Source organism: Amblyomma americanum, chromosome 4, assembly GCF_052857255.1.
Source record: "Amblyomma americanum isolate KBUSLIRL-KWMA chromosome 4, ASM5285725v1, whole genome shotgun sequence".
NCBI lineage: Eukaryota > Metazoa > Arthropoda > Arachnida > Ixodida > Ixodidae > Amblyomma > Amblyomma americanum.
Window position 1 is genome coordinate 46,097,179 of NC_135500.1, and position 26,305 is coordinate 46,123,483.

Sequence of the window (26,305 nt, forward strand, 5' to 3'; positions counted from 1 at the left end):
GACTGCGGACATGAAAGCATGCAGACGAGCACTGTCTGCCCATCATCAAGTATTATTGCAATCTTATGGAGGCTTCAGACCAATACGGTTCGTGATGTACAAAGCAGTGTGAAATTAGACTGCGGACATGAAAGCATGCAGACGAGCACTGTCTGTCCATCATCAAGTATTATTGCAATCTTATGGAGGCTTTAGACCAATACGGTTCATGATGTACAAAGCAGTGTGAAATTAGACTGCGGACATAAAAGCATGCAGACGAGCACTGTCCGCCCATCATCAAGTATTATTGCAATCTTATGGAGGCTTTAGACCAATAAGGTTCATGATGTACAAAGCAGTGTGAAATTAGACTGCGGACATAAAAGCATGCAGACGAGCACTGTCTGCCCATCATCAAGTATTATTGCAATCTTATGGAGGCTTTAGACCAATACGGTTCATGATGTACAAAGCAGTGTGAAATTAGACTGCGGACATGAAAGCATGCAGACGAGCAGTCTGCCAATCATCAAGTATTATTGCAATCTTATGGAGGCTTTAGACCAATACGGTTCATGATGTACAAAGCAGTGTGAAATTAGACTGCGGACATAAAAGCATGCAGACGAGCACTGTCCGCCCATCATCAAGTATTATTGCAATCTTATGGAGGCTTTAGACCAATAAGGTTCATGATGTACAAAGCAGTGTGAAATTAGACTGCGGACATAAAAGCATGCAGACGAGCACTGTCCGCCCATCATCAAGTATTATTGCAATCTTATGGAGGCTTTAGACCAATAAGGTTCATGATGTACAAAGCAGTGTGAAATTAGACTGCGGACATGAAAGCATGCAGACGAGTACTGTCTGCCCATCATCAAGTATTATTGCAATCTTATGGAGGCTTTAGACCAATACGGTTCATGATGTACAAAGCTGTGTGAAATTAGACTGCGGACATGAAAGCATGCAGACGAGCACTGTCTGCCCATCATCTTGTTTCGCACCATTTTGTACTGACTTCCTAATAAAAACATAGGGTCACTGACCAAGTCAACCAAGCTGACTTCCCAGTCTTCCATCTCACTTCATTTAGGGGGGATGCAACTTCGAAGTCCCAAAAAATGGCCAAAAATTTGATTTTATGATAACTCTTGTATCCGCTTGTATGTGTCATTTTTTTATGCTGTCCTGATGTCTCATTGCTGAAATCGACCGGGAAGTACTCTAAAAAAAATTGCTTGTGAACCGCGGCAGCTGTGCATTGCAGGGGAACACTCATATGGTTTCCGTTTTTCATTGTTTCAGTTTTCTGACTAGATGCTGACCTTGTGAAGCAGATTTCTTCACGGTTACTTTATCTATTTTGACCCCATTTGTTTTGTTACATTCTTAAAGCCATACTGCATGTCAAGACAATCTTTGTTTTTCAAATTTATCAATTTTATACTTCTATGAAATTTTCTTCATGCTCTAGATATGTCAATGAACACTGCATCACAAAAATTTGTGCTTTAAAGAAAATTCTAAGAATGTGTTGACTTGTAATAGCTCAGTAGGAACGCAATGAATGTTCAGCCAGCCTTCTGCCGCAATTTGTTAACTCTGAAGCTATTTCACAAAATTGAGAGAAAAGTTATATACTATTAGAAAAGAATTTTCTGGAGATGTAACAGTGAAATTTAGTGAAAGCAGTCATAAAATTATTTCTAAAATGCTAAAAAAATGTCCTGTAAATTCATCAAGAAATAAAAAAAAATTCTGAACGCTACGTTCCCCCTTAAAGAATTTTCAATTTCAATTTATTTCCCATGTATACATGGTGAGGGTCGAGGGAAAAAAGCCAGAATTTGTGGCTTGACATGCCCCTCGGCCCCTACATTGCAGGGCAGCAGGCAACATACATACACAAAAATCATCAGAAAAGACAATGAGGAAATGAAGCGTACACAAAAAAATGATAAAATAAAGCAACAGAAAAATTTACTGCACAGAAAAATATGTCATTTATTATTCAAATCAGGTCAACACATTATGCAACGAAAGAGATAAGGAAGTAGTGAAAGCATGATGAAATCTAAAAAGTAGCACATACATCCTGTATATTTTTGTGGCATGCTCGTGATACATCAACTTTTGCGGCATGAAACTTATTTAAAAGACGGGGCAGCGTGTTTGCTAGGCTATATGTACCATATATTGTGCGGCATGTTGGAATATGCCATAGTTCGCTGTGTCTGCTAGGGTAAACTTGTACATTTAGCGAAAGGTGTGCCGTGTCACGCAAGTAATTCACATTTTGTCTTAGGTCCTTATATCTTTCAGCCAGCCTAACATTATACATTTCAGATACTTTTACGGCCTTGAACTGGCGGAAAAGTCGCATGTGTTTATATCTGAACCGACGTTGAGTATTGCACGTAGAGCCTTTTTCTGTAAAACGTAAATCTTATTTTTATTGGTAACTGTAGTTGTTCCCCAAACTAAGTGCACATAGTTTACTTGGGACATAAAAAGCGAATTATACAGGAGAAGTTTAAGTTTGCATGGAAGTAAGTAACGATGCCGGTTAATGATACCTCTGACACGAGAAAGCTTACTGATGACGGCGTTAACGTGATTATCCCAGCTTAACTGGCTGTTGAAATATACCCCTAATAATTTAATATTGTCTACAATTTCTATTGTTTCCAGACCTAGCTTAAGATCGCATGGTAGAATAATGTTTTTATTTTTTGGTTTGAATATAATAGCCTTAGTTTTAGTTACATTAATTTTCAACTGGTTATTAAGGAACCATTGATAGAGTGCACTTAGTGTCCTATTTGCCTCGTTTATCATATCTCCACATACGCTTGATGAGAAGAACAGTCAGACGTCTTCATACATAACACACTTCGCATGCAGGCATTGATTAACGATATCATTTATATATAGGTTAAAAAGAAGCGGTCCAAGGATACATCCCGGAGGTATGCCAGCAGTTACTTTTTTTACTGAGGATCGACAGCTATTAATACTTACAAACTGAAAGCGGTGTGCAAGATATGACTAAAGAAATGCATGAACACGACCCCTAAAGCCGTAGTCGAAAAGTTTTGCCAAAAGTATATTATAACTGATGTAGTCAAAAGCCCGCGAAAAATCTATGAAAACACTAAGGGCAAGTTTTCTTTCCTCGAAACACCGTAAGATATACTCTTTTTGGCTTAGTAATGCTGTCTCAGTAGATTTGTGTTTGATAAAACCAAACTGCAAATCTGTTATTATTTGGTGTTTGTCACACAGACATGATATTCACATGTGGATAATTTTTTCCAGTCCTTTAGAAAAGATTGGCAGCACGGAAACTGGCCTGTAATTTGAAACACAAAGCTTATCTCTTTTCTTATACAAAGCAGTCACTTTAGCAATTTGCATGCGCCGTGGAAACACTCCGCATTCAATACTTAAATTAAATATATGTATGTGCTAAAATTGGAGCTAGAATATCAAACACATGCTTCACAGGCCGTATCTGTTGATCATCCGCATCATGGTATCTGCTGTTCTTCATGTTAAAAAATGCAGTGAATACTTCAGAACATGTAGTTGGACTTAAATACATAGAATCGTTGCTTTGCCTGATGAGATCATCGTATGACATGTTTGACGAACTTTGGTATTCTCGGGTAACGAAATATTGATTGAACGCCTCTGCTAGTGCCTGTCCATTTACACTTCGTCCTTGAATAAGTACTTCTTGAGAAGAGCTAGGCTGCGGTGTACGTAAAACAAGGTTGTTAATCTGGTTCCATAACTTTCGGGAATCACCGTCGCATGATTCGAATTTTCCGTAGTAATACGAAGCCCTAGTACGCCTTAACTTTTTGTTTAGCTTATTTCTGAGGACTTTGTATCTTGCTAATAGTTCGGGATCACGTGTTTTAATGAAGTCTTGGTACATTTTTTCTTTAGATTGTACCTCTTTGAGCAATTGTGACGTCATCCACTCCTTGCACCCTTTTCGAGGTGCTACGTGCGCCTTGTATGGAAAATGTTCGGTGTAAAGCACTTTAAATTTATCAAGAAAGCTATCCTAAGCGGCGTCGACGTCTGCTATAGAGAGCACGTCAGACCAGGTTATATCTGAAGCAGCCTGTCTGAAAGAAGCAAGGTTTTTCTCAGTTATCACTTGATGAAAGCAAGCACGTGCTGGTTTTTTCTTCGTGCCTGATTTCACCCCTAGCAGTATTGGGAAATGGTCACTAATGCCATGATGAAAGACAGCGGACACGATGCTCTTTTCATCAAAATTAGTAATAAAAAGGTCAATAAGTGATTTTGTATGCATAGTAACTCTAGTAGGTGTATAAATTGTGTTAATGCAGCCATTTGCGGAAAGCAGCAGAATCAAATCTTTTGATGTGCTGCTATCGGAAAGCAGATTTACATTAAAATCGCCGCCTTGAATGACACTGAAGTTGCTAGAGTTCACAAAATTAAAAAATATGTCAACGAAAGAAAAGAATTCTGCAATTCGGCCATCAGGAGGGCGGTAACAAACTGCAATAATAGTGCGGTCAAAATTTAAGCAAACCATTTCGTAATCACAAGTGACACAACAAAATCTTGATACTAGGTCACATTTTATACACTTTTTTACTAAAGCACAAACACCGCCACCACGATTTAAGGATCTGTTCATGAAGAGCGAGTTGTACCCGGGCATATAAACCACTTCTTCATCACAGGAGTACCAGGTTTCCGTAATCATAAACACTTCAAATGTATCTAGTTTATTAAACAAGTACTCAAGATCAGCAGTTTTATTTACAGCAGACCGCGCATTCACATGGACACAACGAAAAAAAGTGTTTATTAATATTTCATTACATTTTACTTCATTCATGGTGATTTCATAAAACTGGTTGATAAGGCTGCGCACTTCTACCTTGATCAATGTTTGCGGCGCCCTGACCGAGTGGTCTGTGGTCCCACACTGTGCTCTACTTCGCTTTCTTCGCTTTTTTATCCTAGTTCAACGATGTCGTTGCTATCATTGTCCCAGGTGAAAAGACAACCATTTATTAGGACTTTATCATACGTCAGCCTCACTTTTTCTTTCCTGTCACGATTTTCTTTGGTTCGATTCCACAGTTTTTACCTTACCTCTCGGACACTGTGAAAAATCTTTGCTGATTGAATCGGTAGACCCTTTAAGTTTAGAACACTGCTTTAAAATTTCACTTTATCACGGTAGTCTAGTAACCTAAAGATCACAGGTCTATCTTTGCCTCCATTGTCTGCCTTTTGTCTACCGAGCCGATGTATTCTTTCAATACCTGAAATTGTCACGTTCAGCTTATCTTCAAGAATATCTTTTGTTACGATAGTCTGAAGTTGTTCGTCAGACTCTTCTTCTTGTTCCACTATGCCAAAAACAATCAGGTTTGATCGTCGGCTTCTATTTTCTAAATCATCAATTTCTTTTGTCTTTAAGGACAGCTGTTGCTCCAATTCAGTTAATTTTTTTTTTTCACATTCCATGACTTGTTTCTTAAGGCTTCCTATCTCTTCCAGTTTCTTTTCAATAACGATGAGCTTCTGGTTCGTTACATTTTTTCCTTTCTTTATTTCCTCTATGTCTGCTGCAATCAATTTCAATTGCTCCGGAATCAAATTGTCTGGTCCGGGGTTTGCCTCGATATCGCCCCCCAGGAGCAACAAGAATCGCAGTGAAACACTTAAACTACACATCTAGTCAAGCACGGGCCGTGGGCACGGCAGCAAAAGAAGGCAAACATTGTTGCTATGAAAGCATTTTTCATAGTGTTCGCTCACCTGAGTAAAGAAGACAAAGGGTTTGAAGCCCTCATCCTGGTATTGCCGCCGCACCCACTGCCGCATGCTTCGTGGCACCCCTCTTTTATACAGTCCGGTAATGCTGCTGCCGATGCTTCTGCTGCTTCCGTCGACGAAGCAGTGGTGCCGCTGGGAAGGCTGTGGTAGAAATCTTGGAATATTCCTCTTCTTGGAATCTTGAAATACTTGAAGTGATGACGGGATCGATGCAAGCAGCCGTACTGCCCGTTAACGATGCGCAGTATAACGTTGGTGGCTGCCCCTTCAGTAGAGAAAGCAATCCGAGAAAAACCTGGGTAAAGAAGACAAAAGGGTTTGAAGCCCTCATCCTGGTATTGCCGCCGCGCCGACTGCCGCGTGCTTCGTGGCACCCCTCTTTTATACAGTCCGGTGATGCTGCTGCCGATGCTTCTGCCGCTTCCGTCGACGAAGCAATGGCGCCGCTGGGAAGGCTGTGGTGGAAATCTTGGAATACAGCCTCTTCTTGGAATCTTGAAATACTTGAAGTGATGACGGGATCGATGCAAGCAGCCGTACTGCCAGATAACGATGTGCAGTGTAATGTCAGTGGCTGCCCCACCAGTAGAGGAAGCAATCCGAGAAAAACCTTGGTAACGAAGACAAAAGGGTTTGAAGCCCTCATCCTGATATTGCCGCCGTGCCCACTGCCGCGTGTTTCGTGGCACCCCTCTTTTATACAGTCCGAACTGAATCAGATGCGCGCCAGGCCGCATTGACAGCAGACAAAACAGGCATGGTTTTGAGCCATGCACAAGCATTGAGATCTTATGAGACATCAGACCTAGGCAGCTCTGTTTTTCTAGTGGTGCTTGCATGCAGTAAACACATTTACTCTCCAGTGCACTATCATTGAACATTTGTTGGAGCTGGTAGATGTCCTGACTTCTTGCTTACATCCTTACAGTCGGCCTTTGTTGCGAGCGCCATGAGTGCAATCTACTGCTCATGAATGGCTGATTCATAGTGTACAGAACTTTGGGGGGTGCTTAAGGGGGGAGACTGCTCTTAAAGCAAAACTTTTTGTTTCTGCACCAAATTAATCAAATTACACACCCTCGACTAGTTTTTCATGCTGATTCCAAACATGTCATTGGTTTCATGACAGGCTAATCTGATTAGTTCCTGAGATACACCTAGTTAACACCCTCTCATTAATACGAATAATTAAGAGAAAAAGCACATTATAAAAGTTCATAAATTGCACTTGGTTAGGTTCTAGAAACAGAAAGAGATGCAGTGCTCGAAACAGTTTTTAAATTTTACCATCATAAGTAGTTTTTAAATAGATTAAAACTCAAGGTACAAATAGTGCCTAACTTGCAATCAAAAACTAGAGCAAATTAAAAAATTTCTTAACTTTAATTACAAACTCTGCTCCAAACATTGCCTAGTCTACACATATGGCTAGTGCTAAAAAAAGAATTATGGTTCTGCCATAGACGCCGAGATATGCTAGTTTGGGATTTGCTATCAGTCCAGAATTTCCATTTTGACGAAAACAGCAAAAACAAACGAAGTGTTGTTTATGGCAAAGTACTTCAAATTTATTCACATACTGGTATTAGCAGACACCTAATAGCCTCCTGGGGTGTAGTCTGTCTGACCAGAGTGATTCAGAAGGCGCTTTTTCAGTGTGCGCTGCAGATTTTCTGCAGATTTGCACTTCTCCACCGATGCTGTTTTCCTTTGGAGATCTTTTTCCCACATGTGCTTGGTTGTCCGAGGGCTAGCTGTTAGGCTGAGCTCTTGCAGCATACATGCAGCAGTTCTTTTGCTCCCTGCATTGAACTTCATCACTGCTTCAGCCACAGCAGCCTGCACTGTGAAGAGAGGCATGTCTTTCCTTTCGAGCAAGGGACCATATCATTGAATGCAAGCTTCATTGTTGTTTTGGGTCTTGCCTCGTTGGCAGTGTTCTAGCAGTCTCCTGTCTGACAGCCTTTCATATATAGGCAGTATGGCATTGCAGACATGAAGAGGTAGATTGTACCGATGAGGTGGCATTGCCTCGCCTCTGGTCTGTGCCGCATTCTGCCGGCACTAAGAATCAGGACCTGTTGGACAGAGGCTGTGGTTTGAAGTGGAGTCGTTGCATGTCACATGATCGTAGGTGGCCATCACTGCTTTGTGCGTGGCCTCCATATCACCTGTGTGGGATTTGAGCGCCCACTAATAATAAGAGCTCAATTAAGTGATTAAATCTTGTGTGAGCTTGCCTCTCCCACCAAGCGATTCTCCACTAGCACCTTTCTGTTTGGTGACCATGTTGCGCAAAGCAGTGACCATGCGTTTGCATATGGTTCACACAATCCTCTTTCTGGATTTCAATGTATCCATACAGTTCAGCTTTTTTTTCCTTTTTATTTCCGTATCTGTGAGTCGTGCGGAACTTCGGTGCCGGCATTGACATCATCGCGAGACGCACCAGCGAACACACCTTGACAAGATGGCTACCGCTTGCGCTCAACGGACGCTTCCAGCACACGACACGAGGCCCACGAATAATAAGAGCTCAATTTAGTGATTAAATCTTGTGTGAGCTTGCCAATTGCCAAAATTGCCAATTAGATAGCAGCCTTCAGTCACGTGCACCGACTAGCGAATAGCATCGCGCATTGTGACTGCTTTTTGGCGGCATTTTCTCCCTCATCCAATAAGCATAAAAGAGCAGCAACTGCGCGAAATTCAAAACGAAAAGCAACTCTTCCAAATGAGACCAAGATGGCAGCGATCGCTGCAGTGAAACGATAATAGCATGTCACGGTAAAAGCCCTGTTATTGCGCGAAAATCTGCCGAGAGAGAGCTCAGATCCAAGTTTTCTACTCATTTTACAGCTCAAATATTGGCTCTGGAGATTAGAAAAAATTCACAGGCTGGTAGTGAAACAGCTGCAAATTTCGAAAATTTCATTTTTGAAAAATCGATCTTTTCGCGATATTTTCGCCTCCAAGAGCCGTCTCCCCTCTTAAAGGGGCTGCGAAACACCGCTTGAACGGATGCCAGTTACGCTTCAGATGGATTCTTTATGTCACACAGATGCTGACAAAAAGAATTACGAGAATTGATGCATAGGAACGGGAGTTATTTAATGAAGAAATTTCAGAATACAAGCAAACAAAATGCTGCCCTCAACTCGATTTTCGCGCTACTTCCCATTCCCATTTCACTCTCCCAATGACGACACTCAGGGCGACCAATCAAAACAGTCTATCTTAGCACGTGGCGGAAGTTTGCACTCCATGGTTGCCTGTTCTCTGTAACTCGTTCATGCCAAGGCTGGCAGCGCAGTTTGCATGGTTACAACACCCATGTGAACGCCCAGCTGACCCAGCGATGCTTCACCGTCACGTCGACGGCGCAGAAGGGAACACTGATCAGTGACGTTCCCTTACTTATGGATCCGAACTCGAGCGCGAGATACTGCGACGGTGTGACAGACTGCGCAAGATATCAGACACATTTAGTGTAGCGCGTACGGCTACTGCTTACCGCCAACCATCGTCCGTCGCTTCTAGTGCGCTGGTTGGCCACGGCGAGCAAGGAGCGCGCGCTGTTGACGGGAAAGTGGAGCCATTTGGCGCCACCGCTCGGTGATTCTCCACAAGCTGACGATGCGCACTGCCTGCTAAATGTGAAATGAACGCATCCTTCCTTGGGACCGAAACAAACGCTTATAGAGTGCAATGGCTCGATTGGATCGATTTTGCAAAGCCGCTCTCAGATACATAGAGAGTAGCCATAAGTGTTTAGTGCTAGGTCGTAGGATGTTTACAGAGGGGCGCAAAGTCCTTCGATGCACAAAAAATAGCTAGTGCCTCTGGTGGCGTGTTTTTGTTTTACTTGATTTACAGGGCTTTTATCTATGGCAAACAAGTTGGTTTTGGTAATGGAATATAAAACACAAAAACTTGACAAAACGTATCTCTAGTTATTAACCCAATTTGCAGTATATTTACTCTTTGTCCTATCATCAAGCTCGCACTAAGTGATGTCATATCCGCTGCTAAAAACCGCTACTGTATGGTGACACCGTCAGCGCCACAAATTTGTTTTTACGAGCTAATTAAAATATTAAAAACCACAGTATACGTGGTACGACCGATGCTAATAGCATCACTATAACTCATTCTATGCAACCAACAGGCAAAACAATGCACTGAAAATGTGTTTCGGGGCTCCTTTAAGCTTTGCCTTTAAGAGTAGAATGCGGTAGCATTATTGGTTCCCTTTCATATTGCCTACTCACCACTCGCACAGTGACTTAATTTCTGTTTAGCTTTGTCATAATTGCTCAAGTATGCAGTAGTACATGTCTCTAAGACACTTCACTAAGTCAAAGACCATAATGTATTCACTAGGTCCACCTTTATCCAGCTTGAACCAACGTGTTTTCGTGGGCTATGGGTAGCGTGCCTGTCTTGCAATCCGAAGTTTTTGCTTCGGTTCGTACCCAAACCCAAATTAACCTAATTTTCTTTTCAGCCCAGTTACTTTGGTTACAGGAACTTCACTGAGAAATTTAGCGTCAATCCGAACATTTTTTACCTGTTCTTGATTTTTATTAATTCTTTGCCTCTAATTGGGATTTTTTGCTCACAGCCAATGATGATGATTCCACCGGCTCTTTTGTGACACGGGGACCCTGAACGCTATCACGTTGAAACAGTTCGAAACAAGACAATGGACAAAGAAGCACACGGATGAGCGCTGTCTGTCCATCGGCTTGTTTCGCACCATTTTGTACTGACTTGCCCACTTTTCTGTCTCAATTCATTGAGCGGGCTGTGGCCAGCCAAGTGATGCAATATGCAAGGGAGCTGTGTTTGTATGTGCAGGACGAGTTCCATTCACGCCTGCGCTTTGTGCGGCGTGGCCTGGTGGCGATGGCCTCGGGTGGTGCTGACGACAACGCCAGCCAGTTCTTCTTCACCCTTGGCTCATGCCCCGACCTGCAGAACAAGCACACCATCTTTGGAAAGGTGCCCCACAACTTTCACCTCTTGTCCCACCTGTGTTTATAACAGCTTCTGTGTTTGTTTGGATGACGTACCTCAAGTGCTCATACAGTGAAGCCTCGTTAATTAACTTCAAGGAACTGGCTAAAAATTCCAATTATCTGAAGGTCCAAATTAACAAATACCCACCCCAAAATTGCCAGAAATTGTTTGCAAAATAGTAAATTTGTTTGGTGAAAAACCAGGGTAGTGGTAGTCTGCTTTTAAGATGTGCAGCAACGACGATTTTTCTGGAGAGCGTCAGATGCACACTGTGTGCATACTCTCGAGATTGTTAAAGCAGGACTGCTGCAGAATGGTAAAGACCTCTGTGGCCTCCTAGATGGTGCGTCACAGTTGCAGGGGAGCCTCCGTAAAAGCGGCGTCGTAGAAGAGGCACCACTGCACAAACTGCGAACAGCACGTCACCCGCACTAACAGAATGGAAGACTCACTAGGACAGAACCGAGGGAAGTGTGTTGGCACCAGAACGCCAAGATGCCTTCTGGTGAGGAAATGAAAACACCAGTGATGCACCAATGAGTGCCTGAAAATGTGCAAAACTGTACCCAGCTGGCTGGTCAGTGCGCAGTTGGGGTGCCATCACCGTGGTCTGGAGCGAAACTCGGAAAAGGGCAACCAAAACTATGCAGCCGCACAATTTTTCAGTGCCAGGGCTCTCCGAACGTCGTCACACCTGCTGTTGCATGACATGAATGGGCTGAGTGTTGCCGCTGCTTGGCATGAATTGGCGGGCACATCACCGACGTGACATTTAAAATGTCGCGGGATATTAGCATGAGGGAGCACGTCTGAATTAGCGAGCATCCGACACCATAGACTCACATGGGCATCGGTTGTGACCATGTCGGTAGTCCGAACTTTCTGGGTTTCTAAATTAACGGGTTTGGAATTAATGAGGCTTCACTATATTATGCACTGTGCCAGGCAAAGACAAGGCATGGGTGAGATGCTTGCCCGCAATCAAAGAATTCATTGTGGGAAGAGCAGTTGGTATAAAGAACCCACCTGTGTGCACATGAAAGCAGAATAAAGGTAAATGTAAGAAATTGTGCCATCAGTGTTTTTTTAACAAAGTAGTTGTTCTGCAGGTGTAGAAACATGCCGGAGGAGCAGGAGTGTGTATGAAAAGTTGCAGTGATCTCTCACACACCTTGACCACTGCGGCTGAAGATAACTTAGGTTTGTCTTCTGTTAGTGCATATCCTGTGTCCCTCTTTGTGTGGGACTTCTCATGCACTGTGGTCAATATGAATGCAACCCCCCCCCCCCCTAAAACCAGTTACCCAGCTCTCAACATTGTTACCACCAGTGCCAAGTGCAGCACACTAGTGACGTCATCACCCATCCTGGATGGGTGGAGTATCACCGCCACCGCCCAGGCAAGAGAGGGCAACGCTCCTCCTCGCACTGCGGAATGCGACTCTCTCCCTCCAAGAACAGCAAGTCAACTTCCGCGATGAATGGAAACAAGTTTGGTGGCGCCCCTCTTCCTCCCTGGGATGGCTATACAATACCCCCTCAGTCAGATAACAAAGCAGATCACGCTCAAGATTGGAGCCTCCGCCGCATGCAGTGGGCAAGAGGCCACCAACTGATCTGACTTGATGTGGTACATGTAAACAGCGGCATGTCGCCTTTGCGACATACGCTAGGAAATGCGATGGAGCACTGTCGCATTCATATAAATGCAGCTAGAGCATGCAGTGGGCAAGAGGCCACCAACTGATCTGACTTGATGTGGTACATGTAAACAGCGGCATGTCGCCTTTGCGACATACGCTAGGAAATGCGATGGAGCACTGTCGCATTCATATAAATGCAGCTAGAGAATACACAAGAAAGAAAGTGCCCGCCACCGCCATCAGTTGGCCTTCAGCTTTCGTAAAGTGAGATTGCATTGCTATGGGGTTTTCATTGTCCGAAGTTTTATTGCTTGTGTCTGCATCATCAGGCAATGCAGCAAAGCATGGCTGGAGGTGGCAATTCACTGCTGATGAGGTACGAGACCATCGCAATGCAGCAGGATGTGCTAAGCCATCTGCTGCAGCAGCGACAGCGTGCTCCCCTTAAGCCCCTGAAAACAACTCAGCGACACACTCAGCAACACACTCAGCGACAAGTTAAAAGGTGGCTGTGTTGCTGTGAAAATTGCGAATTGAGCCCCCAATTTCCTCTGTCATTCACATCTGCATGCAACATGCACAATAATGCATCGTTTTTATTACATGCATTCTCCCCAGCTCTCAGTGAAGCAGAAAAAAAAATGGAAATGAAACCACGTGACCTGCTGATCAGACAGGCTGTTCGTTACAGTATGTATGTATAGATGGTGCCCTCATACTGTTTACCACCTATTGCAGCCTTCTTTCAAGACACTGTCGCCGCAGCATCTAGGAAGGGTTCAAAGAAAGCTGTGCTTCGCTTGTGCTTACGGTGTTGCTGCACATGACATGTTCACACTAGGCAGCATGCGAAGAGACTGACAGTTTACGTTCTTATTACTCGGTGGCACTCTCCGCGTTGCTTTTCTTTTATCAAAATAACGTTGTTTGTGTGAAAGTGACAAACGAGTCATGGCTGGCAAAAAATTAACTTGGCAATGTGTAGTCACCAGAATCTGTCAGGAGCATCACTCGCTGCCTTCGGTCCCCTCGCAGGTGGTTGGGGAGACACTGTACAACATGCTGCGCCTGGAAGAAGGTCTGGTGGATACAGAAGACCGGCCACTCCACCCGCATCGCATCATCTCCACCCAGGTGGGCCACCCCCACCCCTCCACACACTGGCGCGGTGAAGGAAAACTGTGGCAGTAACATCTCGTGCACATGCATCATTGGTTGTGGGTACTGTCATATCACTGCAGAACATGGGTATAGAACAGCAGGATGAAATAGGAGGACGTTCTTATCTGTAGACAAGGCTTTAAAGGGACACTGAGAAGAAATTGAAGTTGGCTTGTATCAATAGAATACCAGCTCCTGATCACAAAAACGCCACTCTTACCGAAAACAAAGCTCTTGTAAGGTAGAAAATAGCAAGAACCAAAATACAGGTGTCGCTGCCACAGGCCAATCTCGCAAGTACAAGTGTGGTGACGTCATAGGACAAGAGACGCCACCTTGGAGGAATTTTCCTTCCTACATCGATTCTACGAATCTCTGTGACTGACAAAGGAAGGTTGCGCGGTTCATTATTGAAGTAAGTTTTGTTTTGAAACCGATAGTGCATTTTTGTCACACAAGCAAGACAGACAAAAGACAACCTGAATGTTGGAAGCAACGAAAACCGATGCTTGGCGGTGCTTCAAGTGCTAGTTACCCTTTGAAGGAGCCTGTTAAGGCTGGTCAGATGATCGCCATGGTCGATGAAGAACTATGATGGCACGATGGCCGGTGATCGTACAAGGCAGTTAGCAGTATAAAGAGCACTTGTGTCTTCGTACGCTCGCCTGGCGAAACGTTCCCGGCTGTGCCAGTCAACTTCAAACTACGTAACGGAAATCGTTTATTAGGGACGGGAGACAAGATACAAGGCAGTTAAGAAAAAGAGATTTGGAACCTGCAGTGACCGTGACTCCACTCTCCTCCAACTCGTTTGTATGCGGCTCCATTCAATAGCTTCGGCAGTTGGGCGGAGCTGTTCTATTCTAGCTCTCGGCTAATTTAATCCATTCACAGTACACATCTGAAGGTACATGCAAGTGGGCGAGAGAGCACGATCCAGTGGACCCCGTACCTCCGGAGACGCGCGGAACCCGTCGAAGCGTCGTGCGTCGGTTTTACTTTCAAGCAACCAACTTAAAGCGCGAGCGCCCTTGAGCACCCATCCGTTTTTCGTGGCAAAAAAAAATGAAATAACCTGGCCCTTCCAAATCGTGAGAAACGTCCTAGACGCCGCCTGCTGCACCATGCAGCAGCGCCGTTCAAGGAATCACAATCCATTGGCCCCAAAGCCCCAGCCAGCCTCCGATGGGCACGATGCACCGACCTTGTCCTCGCCCCTCGCGACTCCCCGCACTGGGTTTACGATATTTATTTATCAATGGCTGATCACGGCGGAAGAGTGCCTAACCTAGCCATGCTCCCTGAAAAGCATCGCATGCTCTGTGGGGCTGAGGTCGCTGAAATGCAGGCCGGAGTTTTTGCGAGAACTTCGTTGTCGGGTTCGGGAACGGGATCCATCGTAATGCGGGCAAGACGCCAGTGCAAACATAAATGAAGTGACAGTAGCGACCCCCGATAGATGCCTTCAATGTGCGGCGGCGGTGGCTTTCATTTCGTCTGCTGCTAGGCCGCACTGCTAGCTGCCAGAAATCACGGAGTCTGCGTTTACGTCACGCTTCACGTCACTCTGTTCTATGACATCATTAAAGGGCGCCGTGACGTCATAAGAATGCCAGAGTTTGAATCAGAGTGGCAGGAAAAACTTTTTGAACTTCAAATTCAAATTTCTTTGAAATAAATGCATCTTTCGCTCCAGGACAAGCGGCAACAAAGCCATGAAATGCTTAACTCTCAGATTTTGCTAACAAAAAAAATTTGATAGAGTTCTCCTCACTGTCCCTTTAAAGGGAGAATGTGGGGCTGAAGGGTCAGGTCTTGAACTGCTTCACCAATTTTGGTGAACTTTTCGGGGATGATGTATTGTTTTGCTTTTAGAACATAATCAAAGTTTCAATATTGTATATTGTATCTTAAGTATGGACAAGGTTGTCTACATCGCAATAAGTTTGCGAGTGTGTCAGTTTAGGGCAGGGGTTCTCAAACATTTTTGCCCCAAGGAACCCAACAGCCTTCAGCATGTGCCAAGGAACCCCCCCCACCGTCCCCAATGATCGGTTGTCAGAAGCATCACAATTGGTCAACGTTGCTTATGAATCGACCATATGTGCTTTTTTCTTGCTGTTTCATTCACTTTTGTGAGTACCGTGTTCACACCCATAATTCGTACTTTTTTCCTTTAAATTAGGGCTTCCAAAAAGAGAGGCATGCAAATTATGCGAAAATTTTCTCAGCACGTCCTAAAAAACTCTGCAGAGGTCATAACGTGCATTATATACTGTATACTGCCGCCTATACGTAAACCTTCCATCTCGCACCACTTGCTGGCCAACAAAAAAGTTGACTCAAATATAAAAGGCATACACCCTCCTGCCCCGCCCCATGTTTTGTAGTTCCCCGCGGGATGGCATGATGGTGCATACGCAGCTCAGAGCAATAAACACGCAACGATACAATCGCAGAGACAGCAGTCAGAGGCAAATGGAGATAACAGGCGATAAAACGGCACCCTCGCTTGCAGCCCGGCTGACTAGTGGCAAACCGAGCAGCAAACGGTTCGGTAGTTTCGGACTCTAGCACGTGCGCAACTGTTCTTCCGGGAAAGCGACCGCCAGCGCTAGCGGGCCGGGTAAACGGCGCACAATTCATCGCCTAGACACTCAAACCTTTCGCAGCTGCACACGCTGTGACTGCACCCCCCCCCCCCCCCATTTCGACAGATAGTGCTTTTGCAGCCTGGAAAAAACGCTCGATGAAACGCTCACGCTTTATTTTTTGTCTTGGCTGGGCATGGCTAACTGGGCAGTGTGGCCCACACTTCCAGTTGACATGCGCATAAATGCACATAATACTCACTGCCTTGTGTGCCATACCACTCCACGCCACCTTGCTGGCATTCTAAACGTACCGTCTTTGCCAAAAGTAACTGAGAAGCTGTGACAGCAGCGGGAGCGGGCTTTCAGCCGAGCGGCGGCACTGTGGTCCCCGGCGCTGACTGCTCCAGCCACCGGTGCAGCTGCTCGGTTACTTTTGGCAAAGATGGCATGTGCACTGGCGCAGCTTGGCAAAGCAGTGTCTTGGCATGTTGCCAGTTTCACCGGATGAGCCACCGATGCCGCCTCTCACAACAAAACAAACATGCAGCGCCGTTACTGGTGCTCAGCGTCTTGCCGTGCTGCCAAGGTCTGTGCTGCGGATGGCACATACGCTGATGGCGCAAATCTGAGGAAGAGCTTACGCTCAGAAATTAGTTTTAACAAACCAGGTACTGTGTGTGCTTTGCGCACGCCCACCAGAAGTGTACTGGAAAAAGGGGACAGGCCAGTTTGGGTGCTCGCAGAACCCGTAAAAACAGCCCGCGGAGCCCAGCTTGAGAACCCCTGGTTTAAGGTGTTTAGAGTCTAATTTAAAAATACTTCTAATGTGCTCACTTTTTTTGGCATAGGTGACCCCAGAAAAGCCCCAGGAACAGGAGAAGGGAAGCAATTGTTGTTTTACAGAAATAGCTGTTAAGCGCCCGTTCGTGGGTTTCACGTAGTAGCAGTAGTAGTAGTAGTAGTAGTAGTAGTAGTAGCAGTAGTAGTAGTAGTAGCAGCAGTAGTAGTAGTAGTAGTAGTAGTAGTAGTACTGGTAGTAGTGGTGGTAGTAGTAGCAGCAGCAGCAGCAGCAGCAGCAGCAGCAGCAGCAGCAGTAGTAGTAGTAGTAGTAGTAGTAGTAGTAGTAGTATGTCGTAGTCATTGGTATAACGGGTGAGCGCGTTGCCATGGTATCCACTCAGATGGCAGTTACGTGCAAGGAGGAAGGTATGACGTGACATGGTTACCCTGGAAGGAGGAGGGTATGGTGAAAGTGTAAGAAGGCTGTACTGGTCGATGGTTGCCATGGAAACTATCTGGAGGGTAGTTACCCTGGAAGGACTAGAAACATTACCATGGAGGGAGGCTTCATGGTGAGATCTTAGGAACGCGTGAAAAGAGGATGGTTACAAAGGTAATCATCTGGAAGGTGGATGGTGAGAATGTGAGAAGGTGCAACCGGTACATGGTTTCCATGAAAAAAAACTGGAGGGTAGTTACCCTAGAAGGAGGATGGTACGGTGTGAGTGTAGGAAGACGTGTCACGGTAATCATCCGGAATATGGTTGCCGTGGAAGGAGGAGGGAGGGTATGGCGAGAGTGAGGGAATGTACCACGGTCCATCTGTAGCAACTGCTGCAAAACGTGCGATCTGAGGAGAAGATGATCAGCAGCACTGCACTACTAGAGCGGCGAACTGGAGAGGAGACGTAGATGAAAATTGACTATGTGTGGAAAACTAAAAAGAGCGCCCTAGAACTATACAGATGCAAGGAAGCTGTGATATTTTCTACCACAACACATCATAAAGTGTAACTACCTTAACAGCTATCACTGAATCTTGCATTAACCGGTGGTAACTGTCTTGTCAGTATTTATTACTACTTTGTCTGAAAAATCACACAACTTAAAAAGTAACATTGGTGTTTTTTTGCTGTCATTGCTGTTTTGAAATTTGACCCTTTATTTTTTTGCAATAAGAACCTTACAATTGAGTATGATAAGTACCTTACCTTGTCCCTCGAAAGAATCGTGGTTCAGAAAGCACCTTCAATATGAATTGTGGCTCTGCAGTGCAAAAAGATTCCATAATTACTTGCGTAATGAACCTAGCCCCCTACTTTTGTTGTTGAGAATTTCCATTTTTTTTAAGAACGTCTTAGTGCGTTACACTAATTTTGCTCCGTCCGCAGTGCAGACCTCACATCAGAGCATGCAGATGAACATCAAGGCATGTTCATCTTTTGACAAGAGCTCCAGCGGGGGCTGTGTTGGGATTCAGGTAGCGTGACTGGGCTGGAGAAGAGACGAGGACGATTGAAAGAAGAAAACTTGGAAAACTTTATACAAGGACTATTTACATTATGTACAAGTACGGGCAACTGAGAGTGCTTCTCAGTAAAGAGAGCTTCTTAGGAGTCGGGAGTCTCTGATACCTCTCAAGAAGGGGGCAATCTCTAGGCATCAAACCAGCAGCTCCTTAAATACTCTTCGTATTCCCCAGATCCCAGCTGGGGAATACAGTTCGAAGAATGATGTCCAATCACACGATGGCACTGATGGTACCACCCACGGCAGGGCGGTCCTGATGTTCTCTCGCAGCTCGGTCGAGGAAAAGGGAACAGGACCCGGTCACGTTGTCGTCCCCGCGGCTTCCAGGTGGCCGCGCACGTGCGTCCGGAGGGCACCTGCATGACACAGGAATGCAGGCTGTCTCCCCGCAGGTGTCGAAAGAGCTTGTACTGGTGACCGGAACGCGGAAGCTCTGTCGAAGGTGCGGCACTCGGGCAATTGTTCAAATCCAGTGTGACTGAAGGGGACCACACTGATACCGCACTTCGTCGTGGCGAGGACCGGAACGAATACGCTTATGGTCGTCGCTGGCATTCCTGTTGAACACCTGGGGACGCTATTGTCGTCGCTGCTTCCAGCATTCCTGTTCGAACACGTGGGGATGCTATTGTCATCGTTCCCTCTGGCAGTCCTGCAGTCACGTCTCCCCCAGAGGGCTCAGCCACCCTCGCGGTGGTCTTCAGGGAATCCTCCCCATGCCCAACTTCGCCGAATTCCACAGCAGGAAGGAAGCACGGGCACAACAGCACCCCCGCCGCCAGATATTGCGCCCGGAAGAGGAACTGCTCGCACGTAGCTCGTCTGACTGGGCGTGCCAGGAACCAGATGCTCTTTGGGAGTCTTCTGATGACCTTCAGTGCCGAAGCTCGGCATCGCTTCCCCTCGTCAGATGGCCGTTTTGGGAAATTCTCTGCAATGCTAGCCAAAAAGGATCACAGACGCCAAACCGCACCTGACAAAAGCACGTGCCCTCAGAACCCACTCATCCCGCCAGACCAAAACTCAGTGCTAAAACTGCACTTAGCAAAAAAAAACTTCAACTAAAACTTGAAGAGATCAAATGTTTTGCCTGAATGAACACATGGTGTCTCCCGGCGAGTAGTATTGACAGGGCACCTGTCCAAGGCGTGTGCTCCCGCTCGAGGCGCATTTGGATAGGAAAAAAAATTCGCTAAATGAAATCAGGTTGGTGCTTAGAGGGCACGCGGTACGGGAATAGGTGACTTGATTTGGCCGACGTGGCGTTCCATTTTGCCCACCCCAATACCAAGAGTCAAGGAACGATACACCACTCGCTCTTACTTATCCTGGCCGAAATAGGAAAACGTACTCCTAGGTATGTTACCTGATTGGCTGCTCGCTGGACCGCTGAATATCGTGTTCGATGAGGGTTGTTTTTCCTGGCTTGTTTGAAAACGCCGCCTCAAAGTTGCGGACGACGTTTTTCATGTCTCCTCGTTGACTTTCCGTCAAATGTTTCTTTCTGTCGATTGAATTTAGCAGCTCATTCGCTGCTTGCTCGTCCTCATCTATGACATAAGGTATGTCTGAGATCTCTTCCTCTGGCATGTTCAGCGCCATGTTATCCATTGCCTGACGCTGTACATAAGGCTTCATCAAATTACTGTGGATTATCCGATTGTGTTTGTTCTTAATTTTGACCTTATAGTTGGTGTCTGAAAGCTTGGACACCACCTTAGCTGGCCCTTCCCATTGCACCTCAAGCTTGTTCCTTTTTGACGGACGCAGCAACATCACCTGGTCACCAGGTTGAAAGGTGCACTTGCGTGCCGATTTCACGTAGTACACTTTAGACAGTGACTGCGCTGCTCTGACATTTGCTTCCACGAGGTCTCTGGTTTTCGCAAGTCTTTCCAGTAGTTTCAGGACGTATTCCACTACACAGGGATCCTCTCCGCAACCCTCCCATGACTCCCTTAGCATGCGCAATGGGGTCCTCAAGTCACGTCCGTAGACTAGTTCAGCGGGGCTAAATCCTGTGCTTTCGTGGGGGATGGATCTCATTGCAAAGAGTGCTGTTGGAATGCAGCCTTCCCAATCTCCCTCATGCTCAAAACACAGAGACCTAAGTATCCGCTTTAGCACTGAGTGCATACGCTCAACTGGATTTGACTGAGGGTGGTGAATGGAACTGCGGATTATTTTAATCCCACACCGTTCAAAGAACGTAGTTGTCAAGCAGCTTGTGAACACGCTCCCGTTATTGCTTTGTATCTCTCCAGGGAACCCCACGCGAGAGAAGATTGACAAAAGGGCGTCTACAACACATGCGGAACTTAGCTCCTTCAAGGGAATGGCCTCGGAAAATTTGGTTGCCACGCACAGTGAGGTCAGAATGTAGCGACAGCCAGAGTTGGACACTGGCAGTGGGCCGACAGTATCTATTACAAGATGCCGAAAGGGCTCAGTAATAATGAGAACTAGTGTCATGGGTGCGTTCCATTTATCCGTCGACTTGCCGACCCGCTGGCAGGTGTCGCAAGATCTATCAAGCTGTTCCACATCTTTCCAGCAGCGAGGCCAGTAATATTCGAGGGCTAATCTAGCTTTTGTTTTCTTTATGCCCAGGTGGCCTGCCCATGCATTTTCGTGTGCGAGCTCTAGAAGCTGCCGCCGGTACTTCTCAGGCGCCAGGAGTTGCTCATATGCACGTCCCTTTGAGTCGCAGTATTTCCGGTACTGAAGGCCTGATTTCTCTTGAAAGCTGATGTTCTTTCTGGTGACTCCCTCGCTCACCTTATTGCTTAGAGCTCTTAACGATGGGTCGTTTTTCTGCTCTGCAATAAGTGCTTTCCTATCAACCTTAGTCAACTCCTCCCAACAAGTCGAAGCAGGTGTTCATGTCGAACCCTTCGCGTTGGTTCCTGTTGCCCCATTCTGTACGGAATCGGTAGTTCCTTGGATTTCATGAGCAACCGCTTGTTCGGGAACACCTTCATGGTCATGCTCATGCAGTTTAGACGGAACAGTTTTTCTGCAAGGATCCCCCGGCTGGTCGGGAGAGTGGTTCGGTGCCTGCTCATTTATCGGAGCGCAGTCGAGTTTCTTTGCGAGCTTTCGCACTCAAGAACGTGTTAGCGCCATGCAAGCCAAGCTCCAGGTGAAAGAGAGACCTTTCTCTTTCAGCAGCTGCTCGGATTTGTTCGAAAACAGGTAGGGCAAGTGGGTCGGCAAGTTTGCGCTAACTGCCACTTCTGTGTCTAACCAGCCAAAAGTCCCCTCTAGGGTCACCTTCACTATAGGCAAGCATGCACTCTGTTCTTTGGCGACCTGCTTAATCCAGGCGCATTCGCCGGTGTAGTCCGTGGAGGAAACACAGGACGGGTGAGCAACATCCATGGTAGCCGCTGAATCCCGCAGTGCCCTGAATTTCTTGCCATTTATAACCACGTCTCGCATGTATAGCTCCAGCAATTTAAGGTTTTCCTCCGACTCTCGCATGCACGCGAACGCCATCTTTTGCTGTTTGCAGTTCACTGAGATGTGACCCTCTTTGTTGCAATTATAGCAGACAATGGGCTTTCGTGCTTCAAACGCGTGAGCTCCAGGTGCCTGCTGTTTCGGCGAATCGGCAGATTTGGGTGACTCCATCTTGTTTTCGCTACCTCCTCCTTTTGATCCCGCTTCCTCTGTTCGGCGATCTCGGCGTGTTGGTGGCACCCTTCGGTCGGGGATTCTCTTTAAATAGATTTCTCCCTTTCCTAACCTGTTATCGTACCCTGCCTTGCTTTGGAGGTTTCAGCGAACGTAATACTCGTCTGCGAGCTATGCTGCTTTGTCTAGGTCTATATCTGTTAGCCTATCTTGCAGCCATATCCTCAGATCTTCTGGAATCGTGTTATAGTACTGCTCTAGTGCGATGCACTCCAGTACCTTGTCATGACTTCCGTGAGCACCTCAGCGGTCTTAAGCCACTCGTTTAAATTGACTTTAAGCCGGTACGCGAAGTCAGTATGCGACTCTCCGCCTTTCCTTGCCTGCTTGAATCGCTGCCTAAAGGCTTCAGCAGAAAGCCGGTACTTTCTAAGCAGTGCGCTCTTTACCTTCTTGTAGTCATCACACTCTTCCCATGAGAGGCGAGCCACCACTTCGGCCGCCTCGCACGGAAGGAGAGGAAGTAACTTCTTAGACCAAGCGCTCTTGTCGATGGGCACCTTCCCGCATGCGCGTTCGAAATTTACCAAAAAGAGTGCAATATCGCCTCCCACGCGGTTTGGTGAGATGAGACCCTGCAATCTCTGCCTCCCTTGCTCCTCTACCAAAGCTACAGGGCTAAGACGCGCCATGTTCCCTCCGTTCGACGCGATTTCGAGCTCCTTCATTTTTCGAGCATGTTCTCTCGCTTCTTCCTCTGCCTCGCGGACCTCCCGTCTTTCTTGAGCCAGCCGAAGCTCTTCTTTTTCTTTCTGCTCGCACAATTCCTGTCTTTCTTGAGCCAACCGAATCTCTTCTTTTTCTTTCTTGCGTCCAACAATCGTTTCCAAAACCTCGTCGACCTCCTCAGTAGTCACCTGCTCCTGCCGCATAACCTCGAGAATTTCTTTTTTTCTTTTCGCAGAACGTTGCGAAATCCCCAGCTCCTGGCAAATTTCGAGCAGGTCCTGCACTTTTAACTTCTCCATCGTGAGTTCCACCATGCGTTAGCAAGCCCACTAAAACAAAAGCCCTAGCTTGATGTGGACAAAGCAGTTTCCCTAAATCAATTTCCCAGACAACAGGAATCCGCACCTAGCATCTGCCTGTGCTAGTACGGTCTGGCGAAATGAACGGAAAACATTGGGCACTCACCCTGCCGAGGTATAGCTGACGCCCGTCAGTCCCGTAGCTGCCGAGATCCGTTAGAGCCGGTAACTTCACGTGGACGTCCCACAGCTGCCATCCGGTTGTTGCGATTCAGGTAGCGTGACTGGGCCGGAGAATAGACGAGGACGATAGGAGGAAGAAAACTTGGAAAACTTTATACAAGGGCTATTTACATTATGTACAAGTACGGGCAACTGAGAGTGCTTCTCACTAAAGAGAGCTCCTTAGGAGTCAAGAGTCTCTGATACCTCTCAAGAAGGGGGCTCTCTCTAGGCATCAAACCAGCAGCTCCTTAAATACTCTTCGTATTCCCCAGATCCCTAGCTGGGGAATACAGTTCGAAGAATGATGTCCAATCACACGATGGCACTGATGGTACCACCCACTGCAGGGTGGTCCTGATGTTTCTTCGCAGCTCAGTCGAGGGAAAGGGAACAGGACCCGGTCACGTTGTCGTCCCCGCGGCTTCCAGGTGGCCGCGCACGTGCGTCCGGAGGGCACCTGCATGACACAGGAATGCAGGCTGTCTCCCCGCAGGTGTCGAAAGAGCTTGTACTGGTGACCGGAACGCTTTAAGCTCTGTCGAAGGTGCGGCACTCGGGCAATTGTTCAAATCCAGTGTGACTGAAGGGGACCACACTGATACCGCACTTCGTCGTGGCGAGGACCAGAACGAATACGCTTATGGTTGTCGCTGGAATTCCTGTTGAACACCTCGGGACGCTATTGTCGTCGCTGCTTCCAGCATTCCTGTTCGAACACGTGGGGATGCTATTGTCATCGTTCCCTCTGGCAGTCCTACAGTCACGTCTCCCCCAGAGGGCTCAGCCACCCTCGCGGTGGTCTTCAGGGAATCCTCCCCATGCCCAACTTCGCCGAATTCCACAGCAGGAAGGAAGCGCGGGCACAACAGCGGCATGCTCAAAGAACTCGGCAAATAGCCAGGATGCTGTGTGCCCTTGACAGAAGCGCTGGCGACGGTGGCTTGCTCGTTGCGCTGCTGCGTGCCTGGATGTGCCAGTGCATGCTTAGAAATCCGACGAGCACTCGAGCATCGGAGAGGAGTTCAGCATTTTAAACCAGAAGACTGTAAAACGTCCTCTGCACTGGAATGCTATGGAGGAAGCAGGAACGTCAGACCCTCAAGCAATTTGGCGAGCTCTAGATTGGGAGTGAAAATGCCTAATCCCTCTCACATTGCAGCTAATGCTTAAACATTTGCTTGTAACTTTCCTACGATTTTTTTTACCTCACTTAAAAAATGCGCACCTGACCTTGAGGGCCAGTGTTGAGCATGTTCACTTTATCTCACTGTGATCTCGCTATCACAAAATTGATCACGCTGTTATATAGCAAGCGGTTTTCAAAGCGAATGATGATAAATACTGGGGACATAAACATGGCTGACTCTGTGCTTTTGTGGATGGATGGATGGGCGGACGGATGAACAAATGGGTGGGTGCGTGGGCGGACCTGTACCTAATATGAAATTTCGGCTCTTGCAAAAAAGTTTGTCAAACTTTTTTTCCCCACGTAGTGAACCCTTCTGCCATATTGGTATAAAGGTTTCTGGTGAAAAAGTACGTTTATTACACGAGTAAATATGGTAGTTCTCCTTAATGCGTAGTCTCGCCCAAAAATGCGAACTGAGAAAGAGAGGTTCAGATTTGGAGCGAGTTGAGTTTCCTGTGTCGACTGCGCCAGTTGCGATCCTGTCTCGACTGCGCCAGTTGAATTTCCGCCTTCAGGTGGCGATGAGAGGAAACTACTTGATGAAATCGGGGTTTCTTGATTACCCGGTGGTTCTACTCGCAAACATTCACATTACTCAAGGAAAGGAGAAGGTTAACTATTTATTTACAACATAGGTAAAAAAAACAAGAAGAAACAAAGCAAGGAGAAAACTATTTACATGACTAAATCGTGGATCAGACGAATTCAGCCCCCGCTCAACCCAGAGCGCTTGGTTTTAAACCCTCTGTCTCCGCCCTTAGCGGGGACAGCAACCAATAAGATAACAAACGACCCATCTCTCCAATCAGTGGTTAGGGAAAGGAAAACAAGGTCCGCCCACTGATCAGAGATTGGGGAAAAAGTACTGATTAAACATTTGGGAAAGGAGAGGTTGCAATCAAATCGACAAACAACACAAATGCGACTTCCGTTCCCCACGCCACCCACGGCACCACAGACGCTAGAAACATGTGCCGACGAGGCGATGACTCAGGTTGTTGACAGCAACAAAGAGAACACAGTCGTTAAGGGAAGTAGCCAGTCGTTACAGGAATAGTGGGTTTCCGGTCACTCGGCTAATACTCAGCCGTATCTCGTGCGCCCCCGAAACCTCGTCAGCCCCTTAACAACCACATGTCGACAGCTGTACATCGTTAGCGTTTTTCCCGGCGGGTCATCCCCGTGACGGCGCGGCGTAAACGAGGACGTCCGCTGCACAAAGGGGAGGCAGGGACGGGACGGGCCCCTTTGTTGGGGATTTCCGACCTCGCTGGAGCGGCCTTCCTTGCGAACACAAGATCAACGAGTTCGCGGAAAGGTCAGCGAACTCCACACCTCCCAACCAAGAATGTCACGCGGACACTTGCTGTCAGTGTGACATAAAAGTTCAGTCACAATTTGCCGGAACACAAAATTACACACACGCACGCACATGTATGCTCAGCTGTTCAATCAGACCACAAACACGCACACACGCACGCACATTGCGGTTAATTCAATCCGCACACACAAGGTTAGGACACCAATCTGCACATTCCAGAATCCACCATGTCAGATCGGTGCACCAAATTGGCAGAAATTATTTCTAGCCACCTACATCTCGAAAAAGAAGATGTTTCCTTTTAGTTTTGTCCACAAGATTGGACCAAAATTCCGATTTATCCGGAACGG

At 46.5% G+C, this 26,305-nt stretch overlaps 1 protein-coding gene across 1 annotated transcript in view; it reads left to right on the forward strand.

Moving 5' to 3' along the window:
• Positions 1–26,305, forward strand: part of LOC144127920 (spliceosome-associated protein CWC27 homolog) — an 87,044-nt gene that overhangs the window by 15,851 nt on the left and 44,888 nt on the right. Inside the window, exons 3-4 of the mRNA XM_077660913.1 lie at positions 10,687–10,830; positions 13,527–13,625. Coding sequence (XP_077517039.1) covers positions 10,687–10,830; positions 13,527–13,625 — 243 coding nt within the window. The remainder of the gene's footprint in view (positions 1–10,686; positions 10,831–13,526; positions 13,626–26,305) is intronic.